This window comes from Lemur catta, chromosome 18, assembly GCF_020740605.2.
Source record: "Lemur catta isolate mLemCat1 chromosome 18, mLemCat1.pri, whole genome shotgun sequence".
NCBI lineage: Eukaryota > Metazoa > Chordata > Mammalia > Primates > Lemuridae > Lemur > Lemur catta.
Genome location: NC_059145.1, coordinates 38376936 through 38398844, shown reverse-complemented (window position 1 = coordinate 38398844; position 21909 = coordinate 38376936). Strand labels below are relative to the sequence as shown.

Below are 21909 nucleotides of genomic sequence, written 5' to 3'. Positions count from 1 at the left end.
CTAGCTATAGTGACCTGGTTTCCCCACTGTACAAAGCTGCCTTGAGCTTAGAATCTCAACCGCCCTTATCCCAATCCCCCTTCCCCACATCCCCAGGTCCCCACCCCCTTGGCTCTGTGCCAAGGAGAAGGAGGCCCATGTAATAGGGTTGGTGTCCATGAGTGAGGAGTGGCTCCCTGTCCCCCAGCCCCTGTGTCCACCTGATGTGTGGTAGCTTCTCAACCACTCCTACATGGGGCCAGGGAGTGGGGGAGGGTGGTGAGGAGTTGCTTCGTGGGCAGCTGGGGACTCGGCCCAGCACGTGGGGAACAGTGTGTGCGTGCATGTGTTTGTGTGGGCACGGGGGCAGAGACCGCGCATGCACAGGGACGAGAGGCTCAGTGTTCTGTCCCTTGTTGAGAGTTAGTGTGAGGCTCTGCCTGTGAGTGGCTCGATGTCTGCATGTGGGTGAGTATGAGAGGTGAGCGTGGGGCTGGAGTCAGATGGCACCAGCCTTCTGTCCCCAGGGACCTGGGAATGCCCTGGCAGTGGAATGGCCCCCGTGGCAGGTGGGGAGGGCTGTCCCGACCGCTCTGTACACTCACAGCCTTTGTAGATGTCCGTGGGGATCTGCACAGCCGTGTATGAATAGTTGACCTTGTTCTTGAAGTTTGGGTCCTCGATGAAATCCAGCCTTAGGGTGCTGGCCTTAGACCCCCTTTCCACATCCTCACTCTCAGGGTCGTCCTGCAGAAAGGCCCCCCGCCCCAAGCAGTGTCAGGGCTAGAAAACAGTGAGTGGGGCTGGGCAGGCCTGCGAGTAGGGGCAGGGAGGGCCATAGTCCAGGAGATGGGGGCATCTCGAAAACAGGGACTACTGTGGTCAGAGACATAGATGGAGAGACACAGGGACAAATGGACACATGGTATGGACCCCTCACCCGAGAGGCCAGTGATGCCCACCTCTCCCTGCCCACCCCACCCACCATTCCCACATTTGCTAAACCCAAATTCTAAAACCAAAATCAAACCGACCTCTTCCCCATACCCTTGAAAACCAATTAGTGAAGGAGACAAATCCTGGAGCCAGTTATAAGGAACGGGCTCCAGACTTCTGCTAACAAGGACATGCCTTTTGCAATCACAGGAGGCCCTGGCAGCCCCTCCTAGGAGCTCTGTGCCCTCACCCCATGCTGGCCCCACCCATCCCCTGCATGGAGCTCCTTTGGCACCACGGGGTGGGCCCTAGCCCCATCTGGGGCAGGGGCACAACCCCCTGCAGCAAGCAGCTCTAGGTTCTGAGCTGGGGGGCGCTAACCTTGGGAGAGCGGGGCTGGGGTGAGGGCTAGCACTGAGACCTGCTGACCTCCAGAGGGAGGGTCTGCAGCGCCTGCTAACAGCAGGACTGTAAGGGCCCCTGTTGATTTTCTAAAATGAGCCACAGCCGCCTGACAGGTGCCAATTATGGCATCTCGCGGCTGGGCAGGCTGGGCATGCGCTGTGCACCCCCGCCTACCACTGCAGGCTGGCAGAAGTGGGTCTGTGACTACAGTCTTGATGCCACAGCCAGGGCTGGGGGGCAGAGAGGCTTGGGTGCAGGTGTGCAAGGGGGAGGGAAGCCGGTGGTGGAGTGAAGGCGAAGAGAGGAAAAGCCTTGGGGCATCAAGGAAGAGATGGAGTGTGAGGCCCGGTGGGGAGCAGAGCTGGGGGCTTCCTGCCCTAGTACAGTGGCCCCCAACCTTTTTGGCACCAGGGGCCAGTTTCATGGCAGACAATTTTTCCACAGACTGGGGATGGGGGTGTTGGGTGTCGTGGGGTGTGGGTGTGGTGCAGAGCTCAGGAGGTGATGCACGCCCAGGCCACAGACCGGTAACAGGCCACAGCCCAGGGTTGGGGACTGCAGGCCTAGTAGGAGGGAGCATATGCCGCCACTGAATCCTCCATGCGCTCCCTCACTGCCCCTCAAGGATTCTGTGACCACCTTCAGCCCAGGTTTAGCTCACTTCCTCTCTGCCCACGGGACACTGACCTGCTACCCGCTGGGTCCTGGGCATGCCCCTCCCCTGTGTTCCTGCCTCTAGGTATCTGCCCAGGCTGTGTCTTGTCTGGGGAGAGTGACCGTGCCAGCCAGACAAGCTCTCCACGCCCGAGGGGCACGGCTCTGAAGGGCCTGCAGCAAGCCCCCTTTCCATCTCTCCTGGGGTGGATTTGGCACAGCAGAATCCAAGCTGTCTGCTGCCCTCCCATTGCCCACCTCTGGTACATGCGGGGAGGACCCTCAGGAGCCCCTGGGTGCTGGACAGAGCCAGCGCAGGCGGCCACCGAGCATGGAGGCCAGAGCAGGGAGCCGGCGGCCCGTGAGGCGTGCATTGCTCACGTTCCGCTCAGGGGAGGGGGAGGCTTGGGAGAAGAAAGCCCACGAAATGTCAGCGGCAGATGAAGGGCGCTGGAAAATTTAATCTCCCAACTTTCCCAACTAATGTGACATTTAGATTCCGTTCTGATAAGCTATCAGCTGGCGAACTTTTTCCTTCCTTCTCTTTCCCCCACCCCCACCTTCTGGCTGGTAATTTAAAAGTAAATGGTCTAGAAAGATCTCTAACTGTACCTCTGGCAAAGATTAAAAAAACAAAACAACACAACATGCAGGGGAGTCGGCAAATGCATGGGTGCTGTTATTTATACCGGGGCCTGGCCGGGCCAGGCTGGGCTTGTGGCCTAAACAACTGGCCCAGCCTGGCCTGGAATGAATCTCCCTTGCTGGGCAGTGCCTGGCCCTGGCAGATGTGCAAGGGGCTGAGGGCAGGGAGTCAATGATTTAGAGCCAGGGGTTGGGGTCCTGGATATAGTTGAGGGCTGCTGGGAGCAGGAGGTTCAGGGTGTCCTGGTAGGGGGCTGGGCACCAGGCTGGCCAAGGAGCCCCTCAGTGTCACCCCTGAGTCCATGGGCTTTGTATGGTGGGCGACCGCAGTCTCCTGGTTTATATTTAATGCACTGATTGCTAAAATTACAGCCCGCTGCCGAGGGGGGTAAGGAATTAGATTCAGGGTCTAATTAAAGGTTCGCTCTTCATTTGAATTTCAGATTCCAGCTTTAATTTTAGCAACTTCTCTGGGAGCCATGGAGCTCAGCCAAGGGGAAGCACACCTGCTTGAGCCCACCCCCTCCTTCTCAGGCCCTCTGCCCTCCCCGAGGCTCCCCCAGGCCAGCCCGGCCACGTGGAGCCTGCATGGGGATCCTTTGCAGCCTCCCCGGCTCCTGCTCAGCCCAGGAAACCCCCAGGCCCATGGGCCTGGGAGCGGAAGACTGGAGCTTGGGTCTTCTGCACCAGCCAGCGGTAGGACCCCAGAGACTGTGCCGCTGTGACACCTACGTTTGCCTTGAAGTCAGGCAGAGGGACTTGGGCCTTGACAAGTTCACCAAACACTGTCTACTCCAAGTGCCCTACAGCCTCAGACACTGTTGCCTTCTCTGTAGCCACCTCCCCCACAAATGGCTGTACACCTTTCATATGAGTTCTCTGGTGATGGGGACCTCACTACCTCACAGGGCAGCCCAAGCCAACTAGAGCCAGTGAGTGACGTGGAGGCAAAAGAGCAGCGTGGCTTTGGGCTCTCTGGTCAGTCTCAGTGCCACCACTTCTGAGGTAGGTGACTCCAGCTGAGCTCAGGGCCAAGCTCTGATCATGGGGTCAGGCTGTGGGTGCTCAGCACAGGGGAAGGAGCCTGCACTGACTTGGCAATGCACCTGGATGTCACTGCAACCTGCCTGCACCTGCCCACCTCCAGGGAGCTCTCCCCAGCTGCCCCCCTCCCCCTACTCTCATCCCACTCCAAGAGTCCCTCTCAATGCTGGGACCTGAACTGCCCCGTCGGGGGAGGTCCAAGTGCCTGACCACCCTGCCCCACTGCAGTGAAGCCCAGCCCACTAGTGGCCACAGAGACATAGCACTGGAAGGGACAGGACCTCTAGGTAGTTGTGGGAAGTGGAAGGTGGGGCCTGTGTCACCACTACTTTCCAGGGTTGAGCTCAGACTGCCTAGTGCTGAGTCCTAACAAACATTTGATAGATATTAACCACTAGGCCCAGAGAGGGGGCATAGCTCTGGCAACTTCCCCCACCCCAGCACGGGTCGGGGCACTCACCAGCTCGGCATCGGCCTTGGCGTCATAGTACATGATGTCTTCCTCCTGGTGGGGGAAGAGAGGCCTCAGCTGTCACAGCTCAGGGTCCCCTGAGAGCAGACAGGACCCCCAGCCGCAAGGCTTGGGCTGGCCCCTTCAGATTCCTCTGGGGCAGAGACTGTCCCCTCCCCCCATCCAGAGCCACCTTCCCAGAAGTGCTGGTGAGTCAGTGCTGGGAATGCCCCGCCCCCACCTCCAGCCAGTCGTCAGCAGGGGCCCCTCACTGCTCCAAGAGGATGCGGTACCCCTGGGTCAGGATCCCTTGGGACTCCCTGACTCAGGGACCAGGGTCCCTGCACTGCAGTCCTGCTAGGAGGCAGGGTCAGAGCCAGCCTGTCTGCACAGAGGCTGGCCGAGGCAGTACCGGGAAGTGAGGAAGATGGAAAACTAGAGCCGACTCTGGGCAAGAGTGAAATAATGACGCCGCATCTTCCAATTTCTTCTATTAAAAAGCCTACTCATTACGGGCATGTACTTATTAATTATCTGTGATTTGTTGTGAAATGTGAGGGGGTTTACACAACAGGAGCAGGAGAAAACAAAGCCTGGCCCACGCGCCTGCTCCCGGCCCCCGCCCATGCTGGCCCACGCCGGCTTGCCCGCGGCCTGGGTTCTTGGCCATCTGTGCGTCATAATCACCGGCCGCCCTGGGGACCCGTAACACAAACGGGCTAATTTCATGTTTAATGATCTTTAATCAGAACAGAGCGTGGCTGACAGAGGCCGCCAGAAGGTGAGCCTGGTGTCAGCAAGTGCCACCCGCTCAGGAGGGGCTGCCACACTCTGCCCCCATGGGCTCTAGGGCCAGGACTCGGGACAGAGCCGCTGTCCAAGTCACCCTCCCCAGGTGCTCCTCAGCCCTGTTTTGTACAGCAAAAACCTGTGGCGTGGCCCCAGCAGTCCGCCCTCACTCAGGGCCTGTTTCTTTGTGGTCTGCTAACGGGAGTGGCCACTGTCTGCCCCCAAGGGCTGGCTGTAAGGCAGCAAGCACAGAGCCGGCACTCACCCCAGGAGGGGTGGAAGCCGCCTTGGCCACCCCCTTCCCCAGGCCTGGCTGGGGCCCACTCGCTGTGTGACCCCCAATGCCAGACCATCCCCTCTCTGAGCCCCAGGTTCCTCATGACTCCAGGGAGGGTCCTGGTCTTGGTGACTGCCCAGGTGCTGGGGCTGTGGTTTGGGGTGGTCAGCAGTGGGGACTGTTTCAGGGAACAGTCCTAGGCTGTCTCCCACCGGGGCCTTGGGGGTGCAGGCCCTTGGGTGGACATGTAGGCTTAGTCCAAGCATTCTGGAACACTGACTGCATGCGCTTGGGGAAGACCACAACCTCCTGAGGAATGGAAGACCACAGGCGATCTGACAGTTTCCAGAGGCGGCTGCTGCATCTGGAGCTTTCTCACAATGCCCTGTGGCTCCACCATGCAGATGCTGCTAGGGAAGGGAGAAGAAAGGCCACACACCCTGGCTCCGACTGGCCCCCACCCACCAGTCTGGGAAGACTGGAGCCCAGGGGGGCCTGGGCTGGGGGCTGGGGCAGGGGCCCAGGCTCCAGGGTGCTCGGCCTTTCCCTGCGCCGCTGCGACCGAAGCGCATAATGGAAGCTGACATTACATCAAACACAATAAGGAGTTTCGGTTGATGAAGATCATTCCTGAACACACAAACTCATTAAACTGAGGGGAAAAAAATATCAATTCAACACACTCGCTGGCGAAAAGAAAATGTGATTTGTTATCTAAAAGGGGGTTATAAACACAGCTCTGATGCTCTTTCCCTCCGTAATGAAAACAGGCGGGTGCTATGGGAGGACTGCAGATTACAACCTGGGGCTTCACTCATCCACTTTTTAGGCAAACCTTCTGCAAGGACGGGAAAGGGCATGGGTGGGGGCCGGTCACTTTCAGGCCTCCAGGAGCCCTGGGCCTCCCTCACAGGCCTGCACCTGGGGCAGCGCTGCAGTGCCCTGGCATTCACTGGGCCCACCTCTCCAGCCGCTCCAATGGCTCCATTTCTCTATTTGTCCTGCTGTTTCGCAGTCTCAGCAGAACATCAGATGTTGGTGGCATCAGGGACACAGAGACACATCATACAGGACTCCCAGCCCCCTGCAGACTACAGGTGAGGCTCAGGAATCTGTACGCTTTCCTTGCCCCCCACGGCTTGGACGCACGTGGGCAGGACTCCTCCCAGCCCTCCTTTGAGGAAGGCCAGGCCATGCCCCTTTCTTGGTAGAGAGGAGCATGGGATGGTGGCAGGCAAGGTCACACACATGAAAATACAGGTAAACACAGCTGTGATTGCTATGCTTCATGTGATGTAGAGCTGGGGTGGGAGGGTCCCTGGGAAGGCCCCTGTCTGCTTTGGCACGCACAGTGCCTGGATGTCTGCCATTAGTGACCCACCTCCTGGGTTAAGCAACAAGGAGGCACTACTGTCTAATGACTGAGGACAGGGCCTTGGCAAGAGGTCCTGGGTTCAAATTCTGAGCTGGACACGTGTGAGCTCTGGGTTCCTCAAAGGCTGCAGCCTACGGGCTTGTCCTGGTGGCCCCATGAGGACTCCCAGGGGTCACTCCTGTCTCATGGATGAGGCAAGGGTGTCTAGCTAAATCATGCAGCCTCATGAGGCTCTAAGTCAGGGCCTCGATTTCCCCACTTGTACAATCAGATGGTGAATGGTGATGCCTCCTCCGAGGGTGTGAAGAGCACAGGAAGCCCGGCCTCCCAGGGGGGAGGGCCAGCTCCACCCATGGGTGGGCCCCTTCCTGTCTGCAGCTCTGTAGCCCAGAGGAGAGGCTGAGTGTGAAAAAGATGCCCCAGGTGGGATGAAACAAGTGTCCTTAATGTCTGAGGTTGACTCCCCTCACACCCTCCACTCTGTTACCTGATATTTTAGGGCCATTTTGTTCAAACTGGGCAGGGGGTAGGGGAATCACCCCGTCTGGGCTCACACACATGGCCCCCCGGTGGACCTGTATACACGGCCCATGTGTTGATGACAAACATACTCTCCTTAGCAGGAGACAAGCCCGAGAGGGCACAAGGGCTGCTGGCTGTTGGGAACGGGGAGGACGTGAGCATGAGATGAGCATGGGCAATGGTGGCTGCCGTCTATGTTGGTGCCTGGAAGGCGGCTGCCAAGGCCTGGCCAGACAGGACTGCCGCCTGCCCACCAGCCGCCTGTGCGTGGCCCAGGCCAGCCACCTGCCGCACTAGTGAGGGCGCTTGGCCTTCCTGCCCTGGCCCACTGCCAGCGCAGCTCGGCCAAGAGGACTGTTTTCTGAGAGAGCCGTCTGTTGCTGGCTTGGCAGAGAGGCAGGCAGTGGGCGCTATGGCTGGGGCAGACCCTCAGGCCAGGGAGGCCACCTGTCCTGTCCAGCTGGCTCTTCCAGCCTGGCTTGGCCTTCACAGCCCTCCTTCTATATTCCCCAGGCAGAGCTACCTCCTCTCCCCATCAGACTCCCCAGGGTAGGACTATTTCCTCCATTAAACTCCCAGGGCATGGTTTCGTCTCCTGCAGGCCCTGGTGTTGCAATGAAGCCCTGGGATCAATGGCCTCTCCTCCCTCACCCACCCATATACCCTGGCCTAGCACCTTGCTGGTGGTTTAGGTGGCACATGGTGCTGGTGTACTGTGGTGCTGGCCCTAGGCACAGTCTAGCAGGTGGCCCATCTTCATCTACTCTAAGTGTTATAGGCGCCAGAGCACCTGCTGCCTGTCTGCAGGGGCCATGGGAGGTGCTGCCTGCTAATCAAGGCCACGGTTTCCCTGGCATCCAAGGGTCTTGGTTGGCCAGGGCTGTGGCTACAGGTTCCCTGCCCCTGCCATGGCCATGTGTGTAGGATCATGGCCTGGGACTAGGAAGGGGGATGGGGGGTTTTATATGCAGACATTGCCCCCTTGATCTCTTGTCCCAGCTCTGACCCTACAGACTCCAGGATCCCCCACATCCCCTGGCTGGTGTCAGTGGTGGTTGTGTGTGTGTGGCTGTGTGTATACCGCTGTCCATTCCTCAGAGGTGTGCATGTAGACCTGCTGTATATGTGCTGTGGACACAGGGAGGGCCACACCCTCCTGATCATGCAGTGGATTCCAGTCTGGCCACATGGGCCAGGCATCTCCTCTGTGCCCAGAACTTCTGGGTGCCATCCTCCTCATCTTGGAGTTAAGAGGACTGCTCCTGATCACTCTGTCCATAGGGTACCTGGCTGGGGACAGGTAGTGGATAGCACTGAGTCAGGCCTGATGGCTTCTGGCCTGGAGGAGCCGTGAGTGGGGTAGACAGATGAGCCCACTGGGACACTGGCCTGGGAACCATTTGTGATGGAGGCACCAAAGGTGGGCGCTGTGGGCAGTGGGGGTCAATCCTAGGGTTGGGGCCAGGAAGGGAACTTCTAGGCAGATATCTGTAGAAAGAGCCTTTGCCCTTTTGAAGGAGGGGTAAGGACATTCCAGGGAAAAGGCCAGGCTTGGGTAAAGGGGCTGAGTTCGAGGCTGGAACTGTGGCACAGGCCAGGTGCCTCTCTTGAGTGCTGAGAAGGAACATGGCTCCATGTTTATCACCTCTTGAAGGTCATTGAGAAGGACGTGATTTCAGGAGTGTGTGGTATGCCTGCAAGGGACAAAATACCATCCCTTCCCCAGCCTCAGGTCCCTGCCCCCCACCCCCCGCCATGGAGAGCCCCTCCCTGCAGCTGCTGCCGATGGGGGTGTGAGCTCGTGGGCCCACCACTAGCACGGACGCCTCTCAGCCCGGCAGCATGGCAGCAGCGCTGCTTCCTGGAAGAGCAGTGACCCTACAGCCAGGAAGGAGGAAGGTGACTACTGCCCTACCCTCTCTGGGATACCGGTGGGACAGGCGGGTGGGCAGGCACACTGACGGACTGTTGGGGGGAGGGTGGTGAGTGCTGGGGGAACAAGGCTGGGCCCAGCTGGGCCTGTGGTCAGTGCTGCCTGTGGTCATACCCACAGCTTCGGGCTCCTCAGGTCAAGCCAGGGGAGGAGGGCAGCCAGGGGCCTCTACTGCCTCATTTCAGGTCAGAACCACCCAGGGCTCAAGGGCTGGTACGGCGAGAGACTCCCCCACACCATCACGGACTCGGTGCACCCACACAGCCTGACAGGTGCGCCGACCCCTGCACGCACAGCGTCTGCGCTGACAGGCAGCACACACACCGGCCAGTCCTTTGCCAAATGGGGAAACTGAAGCCCCTGCCTGAGTCCCACAGGGATCGTGGCCCAGTGTGCTTGGAGTGGGTCTTCAAGTAGTACCTGTCTCAGCATGCCCTGGACGTCCCTGAGACCTGGGCCCTCTTTCCTGGCAGCCCGCTCAGTGCCCACCCTGGCCCGGGATGAGCTGTTCCTGCCTCAGGGAATCACTGAAATTCAGGGGTCAGGAGTCTGGCAGGATGACCCTTGGAAATCTTGGGTTTTCTGCAGAGTCAGGAAGAGAGAACAGATTTGGGGCCCAAGGCAGCCTCTTTATCTCCCTGTGTGGGGGTTGGCCTGGGAGGGAGAGAAGGCCAGGCTGGGGTGGGTCTTTTCACTTCCTTATTCCCTGATTCCCTCACTGGCCCTCTGATGCCCAGTGATGGGTGGCGGTGCTAGAGTGAGGAGGGTGAGAAGGGTCAGGCCCCAGGCTCCTAGGGAAGGGGACTGGTTTAGGGAGTCACTAGCCCTTTCATTTGTTCACCTTAAGTAATCATCTGTCTTCCCCAATCCCAGGTGAACTCCCTGGGGGCAGCACCCTTCCTTCACCTACCAGGGGCCGCAGGCAGAGTGCCATGGTGTGGGCAAGGCAGGACGGGCTCAGGGTGCCTGGGGGATGGGGACTAGGCAGGAGGAGCAGGTTTGGGGTCTGGATCACAGGCACGAATCCCTAGTACCGGAAAGCGGCTATGAATCTCTGCCACCAACAGGCAATCTCAGGTAGGTCTAAACACTCTATGCTTCAGTCTTCTTGTCAGTTAAATAGGTGAAAGAACCCTACCTACTTCTTGGAGCAGATGTGCCTAGATGTGTCTAGTCCAGAGTCGGAGTAAGTCAAAGGTCTGCCACCCTGTGTTTAACATGAGACCACGAGGAGGCTTGGCCCAGATGTCTAAGCAGCTGTGGAGGACACAGGGAACCCTCCAACTGGTCTGGTCCCTGAGGGTCCCATCAACTTTGGCACTGGGGTTTTCCTGTGTCCTTCCCAGGGGAGGCTTGCCTCAGTCTGACTCAGGCCTAACAGGAAAGGGGCAGGTGGAATCCAACACAGCAAGGAACTGGCAAGGGCAGCCCAGGCCTGAGGCCGGGTGTCAGTGAGGGTCCCTTCCCTCCCCTGCAACCTGGGCCCTCTGCACTTGCACTCCAAGGATCTGAGCCCTGAGGAGAGGGTTTTGTGACTGTACAGCCTGGTTCCAGGCCCAGGAGGACGGGCTGGAGGACGGGCTGCTGTTCAGGGAAGTCGGGGAAGGGGACGCAGTCCTCTCCCCAGCATCCCTTCCAGGTCACTGTATTAAGGTCTCTGACCAGTCCTGAAGTCAGGAGGCCTCTTTGACCCAGGGTCTCTCCATGAATCTGGGTACCTCCTTTGGGGAACACCACTCACAGGTGGCTCCACGACGCCTCTAGAGTGAAATGGGGGCTCATACCTTGCTGTGTGCCCCAGCACTGAGGGGGAGCCTGGAATATTTGCTGAATGTTGGACAATAGCTTCTGGCTCTACTCCACAAACCCCTCGCTCGGTGCCCCCGCAGTGTGCCTGGGCAGCACCCTTTCATATCCACCCCGGCTGGGGGCGGGCATGCCCTAGGTGCTGGGGGACAGTGCTGGGGTTCTTACCTTGATGTTGTCCTGCCAGCGGTGGGCTTTCTGGAAGTTCTCTGCAGCATCGGCCAATCTCTGAAGGACAAAGTGCAGGAAGGTCAAATGCTGAGGAAGACTGCCTGCCCCATGCCTGCCCCAGAGCCTGGTCCTCAGGGATTCCTCAGCCCCAGACATCCCCCAGCTGCTGTGGGCACTCCCTGACCACACAGGAAAGGCGAAGCCGTACAAAGTGATCCAAGCGGCATCTCCATGGGAATTCCCTGTGCTTCACAGCAACGTCTCCTGCCCAGAGGATGGCAGGGGAACCCCAGGACTGGGCCAAATTAGTGTCACCCCAGTGAAGCCCTCCCCAGCCAAGGCTGAACCGCCCCAAAGTCACAGAGTGCCTCACCGATGCTTCTTTCCCCCTGCCTGCCCAGGGCCCAGCAGGAGGTACCCACAGCCCACCTCTACCCACCCAGGACTACTGTCCCTTTCTCAGGCTTCCTGAGCCCCTTCCCACAGGGCTCCCTAGCCCTCTGTCCACACGAGCCTGGCCCATTCTTTGGGATTGGTTCCAGTGGCCTCTGCCAGTGAAGCCCTTGTGCCTGTGAATCCCACACCTGCCATGGGCATGCTTAGAGCCAGACGGTGCTGACTTGCAGAGACACGGCAGACCCCATGTCTGCCTCTTGCAGATCACAGACACATAACCGGGCAGAACGACCAGGGCAGGAGTAGCTGAGGTGCGGGAAGCTCAGTGCTGCGGGAACTCGGGCTATCAGGGAAGGCTTGCAGGAGGAGGCGCTGGGGCCTGGCCACTCTCTGGGCCTGAAGCCAAGCCACCCAGAGGTTCTTATTTGGCGCTTCCTATGGATCACATCCCTCCAGGAAGTCTTGGGGCTCCCAAGGATGGAACTGAGTCTGGCCTTCTGTGATCTCCTGCAGAGATGTCCTGTTCATCATGACAACCATCACCATGAACTGGCCACCTACTGCATGCCAAGCCCTCCCCCAGCCAGTGACGCATGTGCATCTGTAATCATTCACAAAGTGGCTACCGGGGGGCCATTATGGCCCTCCTCAGATGAGGACAGCCAGGCACGGAGCCCATGAGCAGCCTGCCCAGGGTCACACAGGGAGTCTGGGTCAGGCTGGGCTTGGAGCCCAGGCCTCATCATTGCATTTGCCTTGCTCAGCCCATGACCAAGGTCTGAAGACCACCCTCTGTAGGGGCCAGCATGCCCAGGGAGGCAGTGGCTCTGGTCTCTCACCCCAGCCCCATCCCATCCCATGAGCCTCCAGGCCTATAGCCACCCCTGCCCCCAAAGGCCTTGGCCCCTTGGTATTCAGGACACTTCAGCCCATCTACCAGTGCAGGCCTGATGTGGCATGTGGACCCCAGGTGGGAGGTTCTAATAAAGGCCGGCAGCTGCCCACTAGGGGAAAATGGGAGTCGGGACATGGGAGATCCACTATTCCTCCTTCAAAAGAATAGCAGGGGAGGGTGGGACCCCCATGCACAGCTGTGGCCTCCACTCTGCTGGGGCAGGATGTCACCCCCCACACTTAGAGGGGCTGTGCACGGCCCTCTCCACTCCCACTGGGCCTGGCTCCCACTCCTCAGGCCAAGAGCACTGAGTGGTGGGAAGGCGGAGGCTGGGGTCCTGGGAACGGGTGAGAAGTGCCTCATAAGTCGAACCCCCACCTCACAATGCGGAGCCCTCCTGGCCTCTGCCTCCCTCTCCTTTGCAGGCTTGGTCCTCTGTCCCCCTTTCAGTGCAGGGCCTGCTTGAGTGGGGCCCACACCCTCCACTGTCCCCCAACCCTGCCTCACGCTCCCGGGGCTTCAGACACCACAGGGCTCTCGACTCCATGATGCCTCTCATGTCTTGACTCCGATCCTGGGCCCTCCTGAGCTCCTTCCCTGGAATGACCCTCAGACCCATCTGAGCTCACAGCGCCCCCTCCTGGAACAGGCCCATCGCCCTGGAAACTCTGCCTCCTGCATCCCACCCTGGACATCAGTCTAACCATTGTTCATCCCCGGCACAGACTCTGTCCTGCCCCAGGAACCTGTGTTCCTCTTATCCTCTTCATCTATTCTCCACACTACACGTGGGGCCTTATCTCAAAGTGTAGATCAGGTAGCGTTGCTGTTCCCTGCCCCCAAGCTCTCTACTGCTCTGCATGTAAGAGGCAAAGCTATTTTGAGGCTCTGTAGGGCCCACCTGTGCCTGGCTCCTGTCCTTCCTTTTCCATCCTGGGGCCTCTTCTTGGTCTAAACCATAAATACCTGTCCTCCGACCCCAACCGCTGGCATGGGTGAGGCCCCCAATCCCTAAGCCTGCAGTGCCTTTCCACAGAGGACGTTATTCTGTGACATGTACAGTTCATAGCACTTGTCACTAATGTTAACTTAGCACCTAACAATGCTTGGTACTTGGCCTGGAGGATCTGTACAGCCTAGGGAGGCAGCCCCTGAGGTTACACCTCAAGGGGTGAGCCTTGGTCAATCACTGGCACCCACCTTTCCTTACCTGGGGGCCCACTAGGGACCCCAGATCTTCCTCAGAGTGGGCCTGCAGCCCACATGGGGCTCTGCTGAGGCCACCGTCCTTCTCAGAGGCTGAGGTTGTGGTAGAGTGTGGGAACCAGATCAGGTCTCTTGCCACAGAAAAGCCACAGGGTAGATGGGGGCTACAGACACCAAATTGGCACTAATGGAAGTCTTCAAAGTGGCTATGGCCCCAAGAAACTGTCCTCTCCTGTCCCTACCTCCACCCCTGGCTAGGGAGTGCCAGCTCCTTCACCGTCTCCGGGCTCAACTCTGACCTTGAGATTCACAGGCCCCCAAACATGGGGGCAAAAGACCCTTCCAGCTCCCTCGCCCAGCTGACAGGGCAAAGGAGACCCAGAGAGGAAGGGCCCCAACCCCCAGCCTCCTTGAGCTCACAGAGTCCCGTGGGCTCAAAGGCCCGGGTCAGCCCGCTGACTCGTGAATAACGGAGTTGCAATAGCCACAGCGAAAGGATTACTTTTAATCCTCAGTAATGATCAAGCCATTATTATTTTTTCGGTGTTACAGATCAATCAGTCCATCCCTGGGCACTGGACGTGTGGAAACTGCTAAATAGGCAGGCCTGGTGGTCGGGGAGGAAGGGCTGAAGCAGCCGATGGGGGCAGTGGGCAAGGCTGTGGCCGCACATGGCCCAAGGAGAGGGTGAGAGGACTGGGACCACCCACTGGTGTGCATGAGGGCCCTCAGGAACACTCAGACCTCAGGCTCCTGTCCTCACAGAGCCCACAACAGTCAGGCCTACTCAGGGACGGCAGGGAGACCATGCCCACCCTGCCCAAGGTTCATTCTCCTAGCACTTCCCTTCCACCTCTCTGGGTCCTCCTAATGCCTCGGGGGCAGGCAGGATGGAGAAAGAAACTGAGACAGAGGTGAAGGGACAATCTACCAGGACACCCAGCAGGGCAGGGACAGAGCTGGGGCCCCAATTTGGTCCTGTCTCCAAGGCACCTGCCTGTATGGGGGAGATGAGCTCCATTTCTACCCCTGACCCTGAGTGCCTGTCCCCTGGGAGTGGCTCCCTGCTCAGGCTCTGGGCTCTGCTCCTGGAGCTGCCTGCAGTCTCTGGTTTTCCTGTTATCAGGCCCCTGCACATGCTGGCCCCTCCCTGTTCACTCCTGCCCAGACTCCTCTAGCCTGGTCCACTGCCTCAGCCTGAGATGTTCTGACCACTCCCTGACCGCTGCCAAGCCCCCTCCTGTCCCCACTGTGGCCCTCAAGGAACCTTCTGCCATGTCTCCTTTCCCCTTTGAGCTCTGGGCTTGGTGGGGGAGTGTCTGGTGGACGTTGAGTTTACATCACCCCAGCCCTGGGCATACAATCAATGTCTGCTAAATCCAGGTCAGGGTGTCTCTGGACCTGCATAGAGTCTGGCTCTGCCCCGTCAGCTGCGTGCCCCCAGGTGCATGGTTTAACCTCTCTGAGCCTCTTTTCCTCACTACATCCTGGGCCATGAGGGCTGCCTGTGAGGATGCTGCTGCTACAAAGTCACTGATGGTGCCTTGCCTGGCCTGTGATGTTCCCATCACGGCCACGGGATTGGAAAGAAACGCAGTGGGACTGCTGAGTGGGGCTGCTCACCGCCAAGTCCATAACAATAACAGCGGGCATTTTAGAAGCAATTATCAGAGAGTTTCACTTAACAATCAATTTCCCTCAGCTCTGGGAACGTCCTTACAGGAAAAGGCAAGAAAGAGGACGGGTAGTGCACTGGGCTGGGGAAAATACTCCCCTGGGGAGCAGCCCCTCCACAGATACCTTCCAATTTCACTATGTTAAACATCTTTCAACTGCCTTGGAGCTGAGACAGACAATGACCTGAGATAAGGGCCTTGGGGCCATGATCATGCCCCTCAGAGGCCAACCCCTGCAGGTCAAGGACCCTGCAGGCCAGGAGGGGAGGAGCTTGGGCCATGGAGGGCTGGAGCCCTTGGGTATCCCCATCCCCCTGGGGGCCTGCTTCTCCCCCAAGCCTGGGCACTTCCCACTTCTCCTTGGCCTCCTCCCCTCATTGTCCCCTCACCTGGGAGCCCCTCTCCCCAGTGCCGGTAGCCCAGTAGGGCCTGGGGAACACCTGCCCATCAAATAGCACTTATTCTGTATAGCCCAGAGGGAAAGATTGTAAGACTTTCTTTGGTCTTAATTAGTTACAGCTACTCCCACTTCCTAGAAGATATGAGGGGCTTCGAATAACAGGCCTTGAATCCGTGCAGTGCAGGATGTTGAGATCTGGGGCACAGGGGGCTAAGCCAGGCAGAAGCAGTGGTGGAAGGGGAGCTCTGGGGTGGAGGGGGGCGCAGTAAGCCAGCAGAGTCCCAGCACCAAGTAGGTACACTGAGAATGCTGCCAGAGGGGTGCAAGAAGGCAGCAAAGACAGGGCAACACCAGACACAACCCTGGCACCCACCCTAGGCCAGGGCTTCACCGACTGGTGCAGCCAATCCCATGCCGGGCGAAGGACTGGGCCTCCCACCCACCACCTCCCCAGCAAGACGCCTGAGAAGTAGATTCTTCTGTTCCTCTCCTTTAACAGCTGAGGTGACTGAGGCATAGAGCCTTAGTGCCACTGCCCCAGGCCCCTGGTGAGGAAGTCAGAGAGGCGGCATGAAACTCAGGTTTGCCTGAGGCCAAGGCCCAGCAGCATTGGACAGTGAACGTGAACGTCCCAGGGAAGAAGCCAGGTCTGGCCGGGTGACCCCCTTACCCCTAAGAGTGGTTCCTTTGCCATCCCCCCCAGAGGAAGGGGTCAGTAACTGGCCTTCCAGGCGCTGCTCCAAGCCCACCCCACAGCCTTGGTCGCTGGGTCCAGGTCGTGGGAGAGGGTGAGTGCCAGGGTGCCAGCAGCCCCAGCGAGCCCAGCACACGCTGTTGCCACCCTTCTCCCTCCCAACCTGTGGGCCCTGTATTAGCTCTGAATTGTGCAGGGATAGATACTAAATACAGATTTCCAATTTCCAGAGCTGTTATGGTCTAATGAGTAAATAATATACATATTTAAAACTGTCTAAAAACATATCTGCATAATTAAAATATCTACATAATAATGAAGCAAGATGCAGCTCAGCAAGGAGGGAGCTGGAGCCCTGGGGCTGACAATAGGGGCAGAAGAGCAGGCAAGGCTGAGGGGTCCTGGCCTCATGGGTCTCTCCTTGCTGCCTCAGCCTGGAGCAGGCATCTGTCTATGCATCCACCTGCTCCAGGCAGGGCCATTCACAGTCAGGGACCAGGAGAAGTCCCACTCGGCCCTGTCCTTGCACCACACATGGCCTGGGGAGGCGTATGTGTGGGCATCCGTGCTTGCTATGTGAGCGATGGCCAGCCCTCTGCAGCACATGGTGTGCTCGGAGCTTGGGGGGCACAACCTCACTTGCTACGACCTTCTAAGGGCAGGTCCTGTCCCCATCCCCCGTTTTGCTGGGTTCTGAGGGGTGAGGAGAGGAAGAGCACTGGGAAGGGCAGCGGACGAGCATTCACAACGCACCCATGGCAGGTGATGGGGACACACTGGTGGCAGTGCTTTCCTGTCGGGTACACCTGACACCAGCGCTTCCTCAGGCAGGACGGGTGCTTGGCCCTGCTCATCCCACAAGGCCCCTTCTGTCACCCCTTGCTGCATCTGCAGTGGACATACTTGGCTCCCGTCCCAGGACACATCTTAAGGCTAACACCTACTCTTTCTGTATTAACCATGCTTCCAGCTTAACGATAAAACCACTACCAAGACAAGGAATACAAGTACTCAAGCCCCAGACCCAAATTCCAGCCACTGAAAACCCGCAAGGAAAACAGCAAACACTCCTGGCGCGGAGGGCGCCGCAGGGGAGGCCCACGTGGGCCCTCGCGTTGCTGGCAGCGACAGGCTCCCTGACCTTTTCCCTCACTGGCCACACGCGTCCTCCATGAGTTGATAAAAAAAATTAGCAAAATGGATGTTTTTCTTTTAAAAAAAGGTCAGAATACATGTAACAGGGAAAAACTCATTTGCGTCTCCGTCGCCCTCTGCAGTGGGGTAGCCGCCGCCCCCCCCCCCCCCAGCTTGCTGGCTCCCTGGAGGCAGCACAGGTGTGGCTACCAGTCGCTGCGCCCCCTCCGTGCAGCCTGGAAGGGGCAGGCTGTGTTTCAATTGCCCAGGAAAAATGGTAAGAAGTGAGGGGAGTGAGGGGCGGCCTGTGATGCAGATGGGGAGGGCCAGACCCTGACCAGCCAGGGTTAGGAAGCTGGGATCCCAGAGGCTGGAATTTCAGACCAGACAGGATTTCCCAGAACATTCTGGGATCCCAAGGGTGATTGCCGTGTTGTATTTTGCCAAGAGAGGACACTTCAAACAACCCTCTCTCTCCCATTATGGTATGTTACCAAAAAGTGGACATTTTAACATCAAGAGGAGGAAGGCCATGAACTCCGAGACAGTCCTTCCCAGGAAAGTAAAGGAGGGAAGGTGGCATTCACAGGTGGCACAGAAATTCCACTGGCTTCATTGCTTTAGCTTTAGGCTGCATCCACAATCAAGGCAGAAAGGCTGGGCTGTGTGTGTCATGGGACAGGAGCCAAATGGATCCAGTGTGAACAGGGTGAGGGGCAAGGACAGGGGCTTGAATTTACAAACCAGTTTTTCAGAACTGCGGGTGAAGCCCGCCCTCTGGAGATTCAAGTCCAGCAGCAGGCTGCTTCAGAAGGGGGTGAGTGTGGACCTGGAGGGCCACATGCTGGGGCTGCAGGACAGGTCTGGCTCTCAGGGCCACACGTCTCTGCCCTGCCCAGTCACTGCTGCAGCTTCCAGGTCCCACATTGAGCACTTACGAGAAGTGCCCTGATAAGAAACAAACCAGTAAATCCAACAAACAGCTTCAGGTCTGTTTGGGCTGGTTCTGGAGCCCAGCTGTGTGGAGGCGCCTCGCCCCTGAGGAAGCCAGAGCTGAGGGCCGTGGGCTCCGAGGCCGCTCGGCTCGTTCCAAGGCACTGCCCTGCCCAGCCCAATCCTACAGGGGCTCAAATGAGTGAGACCCTGCCAACCTAGCTGGCATCCATCCTCAGACCCCAGCATGAAAGCCACACATCTCTGCAGGTCAATCAGTCTCTGGCAAGCCAGGTGGAATTCCTCACTTTAGCCAGTTTTGTCAGTTTTCCTCCCTCTGAATTATGACCCATAATCCATTAACATTTCTCTCATCCTTACAAAACCCCATGCAGATAGCATCAAGTGAGGGTGTCAGGCTGGGTGCTGTTGGTCACTCTCGGGTTAGGGGAGAATGACACATTATCTGAGCGGACTGTGGAGCATGGCGCTGGCTCCTGTCCCCTCATCAGGCCACATTCTAGAGACAGATGCATGTGGGCATGGGTGTGGGTGCCTGAGTGTGTCAATGCCCCCTCACCCTGCCCTGCCACAGAGTCTGGGAGGCCCGAGTTCTTGAGGCTTGGCCACTGACCCAGCACATAATTTCTGTATAAGGGGGACCAGAACCCTGCGCTGCCCCTCCCAGGGCTGTGGGGACATGGGTGGACAGCAGGGTGTAGACAGAGAGCAGGATGTGGACTCACTTTGGAAATCAGAGACACAACCCCAGGTCCTGGGTTGCTCCTTCCCTTGCCTCACCCCAGGGGCGTGACTGGTCCCCCCACAAACTCGGATTCTCGTCTGGACCGTCTGACCTTGGCTTGACCTGGCATTCTCTGAAGCTTATGCCAAGAGGCTGTGCCTCTCCTTAGCACTGCCTCTGCTGGGAGCTCCTGTTCCCTGCCCCTCGGCACCCCGCCTGGCTTCCAGCCTGGTCCTGCTCAGGACCTAGGATACCATTTGAGTATCCTACTCATCCAAACCCACCCAAGCTGGGCTGTCACTTCCCTAAGGTCACTCTTTGGAAGCTGCTCCCCTTTGAAGCTCTCTGCTCCCATGACCCCTTTCTCACCTTCCTGACCTGACTTCTGAGCCCCTCAACCCAACTTCAAACCCCCACCCAAGCTGTCTGGCATGAGCTCACCTGCCTGGGCTCTCATACGTTCGGGCCTTCCCCACAAGCCCCCGCACCCCCACCTTGGCTCCTGTGCCCTTCCTGGTGCTTCCCGGATGCCCTGAGCACTCCTCCCTTCCTATCATTAGCCTTTACCAGGCTCTGCCAACATCATCACTCTTCCACCACACTGATCTTGAAGTCTGCCTTCCTGCCATGCTCAAGTTCCAAAGCCTTGTTTGTGCTGTGCCCTAAGCCTGGACTTCCCCTCTTCTACACCCCTGGCGCACTCCTCCTCATCCTTTTGGAGTCAGTGCTCATCTATCTCCTCCAGGAAGCCTGGTATCTTGCCAGGCTGAGTCCCCAGAATCCCCTGTGGGGTTTCCATCACTGCATGTGTGTCTGACTCCCTCCCAGGTGTGGTCCCTCGAGGGCAGGCACTTGATTCACAGATCTGTGTGGCCCCAGTGCTGGGCAAGCCCACTCAGTGCAGAAGTTTGTTAAGTGGCCTTAGGCTCCCATCATGGTCAATGGGGCAGGGGATGGATCAGGAGGTGCCTTCAGGGACCTTCTAGCTTAGATGCCCCAAGATTCCCTGGGACAGAGACTGCAGAAACCAGGCCAGCAGCAGCACTGACAGAGATGGTGCAGGGGGTAAAGGTGTGGGTAGCATGAAGCTAAGTACAGGCCTCACCGGATGCCCCACGCAGAGCAGTCCAAGGGGCTGCCTCTGGGGTCTGAAATGCTGGTATCTGTTCCCCAGGATCTCAACCCCCCTCTGGAACTTTTGAAAATGTCACCCATTAGCCCCACCCAGCTGCTGCCAAGTCAGGGATGAAATGGTCAGGAAGCAAAAGCCACCAGGGCTGTGCTGGAAGGAGAAGCTGGGGCTGTGGACAGGAGTGCCTCATCTGGCCAGGTCAACCAGGAGCAGAGTCCCCAGGGAGCTCATCACACCCTGCCCTGGCCCCAGGCCAGTGCATTCTCCTGACATGTCCCAACATCCTCCTCCAAGAAGCCTTCTCAGATGCCTCTACACCCACCACAGCCCAGCGACAGGACACGGGAGCGTGGTGGTTCCCATGGGAAGGGGTTGATATGACCCTCCCTCCTTCCTGTCAAGGAATGTTTACTGAGCACCTCCTGTGTTCCTGGCCTGTGCCAGGCATGAGCAGGCCAGTGCGCAGTACAGATGTGGCCATGCTCCCAGGCGGTGTACCATCAGTAGGTTCTTCATGCCCCACCAAACTTCTTCCTGCTGCAACTCAGTCCTACTGTCCTGAGCACAGAACTTGCTAGAGGCTTCTACAGTAAGAGCTGTCTGGGGTGGCAACTTCATTGGCAGAATTTAGGGTGCCAGGAAGCCCCTATGCTATGGAATATAGTCCCACATGAAAGCTGAGCCTGAGCCTCTCACCCCAACTAGAGCAGCAGAGCCCGAGTCCCAGCCGGGCCACCAGGCTGCCTTCCCATGATGTTATTTTTATACTTTTTTCTAAAACACAGCCTTAGGAGCAGGCCCTCTCGACTCTATTAACATTAGGAACCTAATCAGTAATCAGGCAGCTCATAATTTTCTGATTAGCTCTGATTAGGCTCAACCTCAGGAGAAGGAACGGGACAATGAAGAGGGAGGTGGGGCCCAAGGGGCACCGGGCTGTGCCTGAGGGGGCACTGGCTGGGCTCGGGATGGCAGGCAGAGGGGAAGAGCTCCTGGCCCCACTGTTGCCTGTTCTTGGGAAGGGGCGTGGAGTCATGGGTTGCACTGGGTCAGAGGGGTTGCAGGCGTAGAGAGCAAGGGCAGCAGGGGAGGGGCCCCCAGCCCACCAAGTCAGAAAGGACCCCCTCAGGGCAGGTTGGGTCAAGACTTTCAGCACCATGGACAGAGGTGGGAAGGACAGGCAGGGTGGCCTACAGTGCTGGGTTTGGGCAACCACCTGGGTCCCACCCTGCCTAGGACCCCTTGGGTTACACTCCAGGAATAATCTCAGATGTAGCCTTGAGTGATGGTGACAGTGACAGGGTGGGCCTGCTCAGGGGGCTGCAATGTGTGACTTTGGACATGGAGACTGGCCCCAGCCATTCTTGCTGAGCACATCACAGGAAGGGCCTGCCTTGGTGATCATCACCTTAAATGTGGAGACCATGAGGTCAGAGTCCCACTAGCCTTACTGAGTAATGGGGGAGCTGAGGCCTGGAGGAACTGCCCAGGCCACCATGCCAGTTAGGGACAGAGCTTGGACCTGTACTGAGGCATCCTAGGCCAGGGCCAGGTCTTCCTCCTGCGTGAAGCCTATTTGTCACCTTTGTATCACATGCTCAGATAGAACCATGGTGCTGGCCAAACCAGACATCCTAGGCCTGCCACTCGTGGGCCCTGACCCCTGGCCTGTCCCTGTGCTTGGCTGACCATGAAGCACACCTCCCCAACC

At 58.3% G+C, this 21909-nt stretch overlaps 1 protein-coding gene across 3 annotated transcripts in view; it reads right to left on the bottom strand.

Moving 5' to 3' along the window:
- Nucleotides 1–21909, bottom strand: part of CACNA2D2 (calcium voltage-gated channel auxiliary subunit alpha2delta 2) — a 135407-nt gene that overhangs the window by 20083 nt on the left and 93415 nt on the right. For 2 of the 3 annotated variants that reach the window (XM_045530138.1, XM_045530137.1), the window contains 3 exons: nt 10985–11044; nt 4124–4168; nt 585–726 (listed from right to left, as the gene is read on the bottom strand). In XM_045530138.1, the coding sequence (XP_045386094.1) occupies nt 585–726; nt 4124–4168; nt 10985–11044 (247 nt within the window). Of the gene's footprint in view, nt 1–584; nt 727–4123; nt 4258–10984; nt 11045–21909 lie in introns of those variants that run through there. The other variant, XM_045530135.1, reaches the window with a different exon arrangement.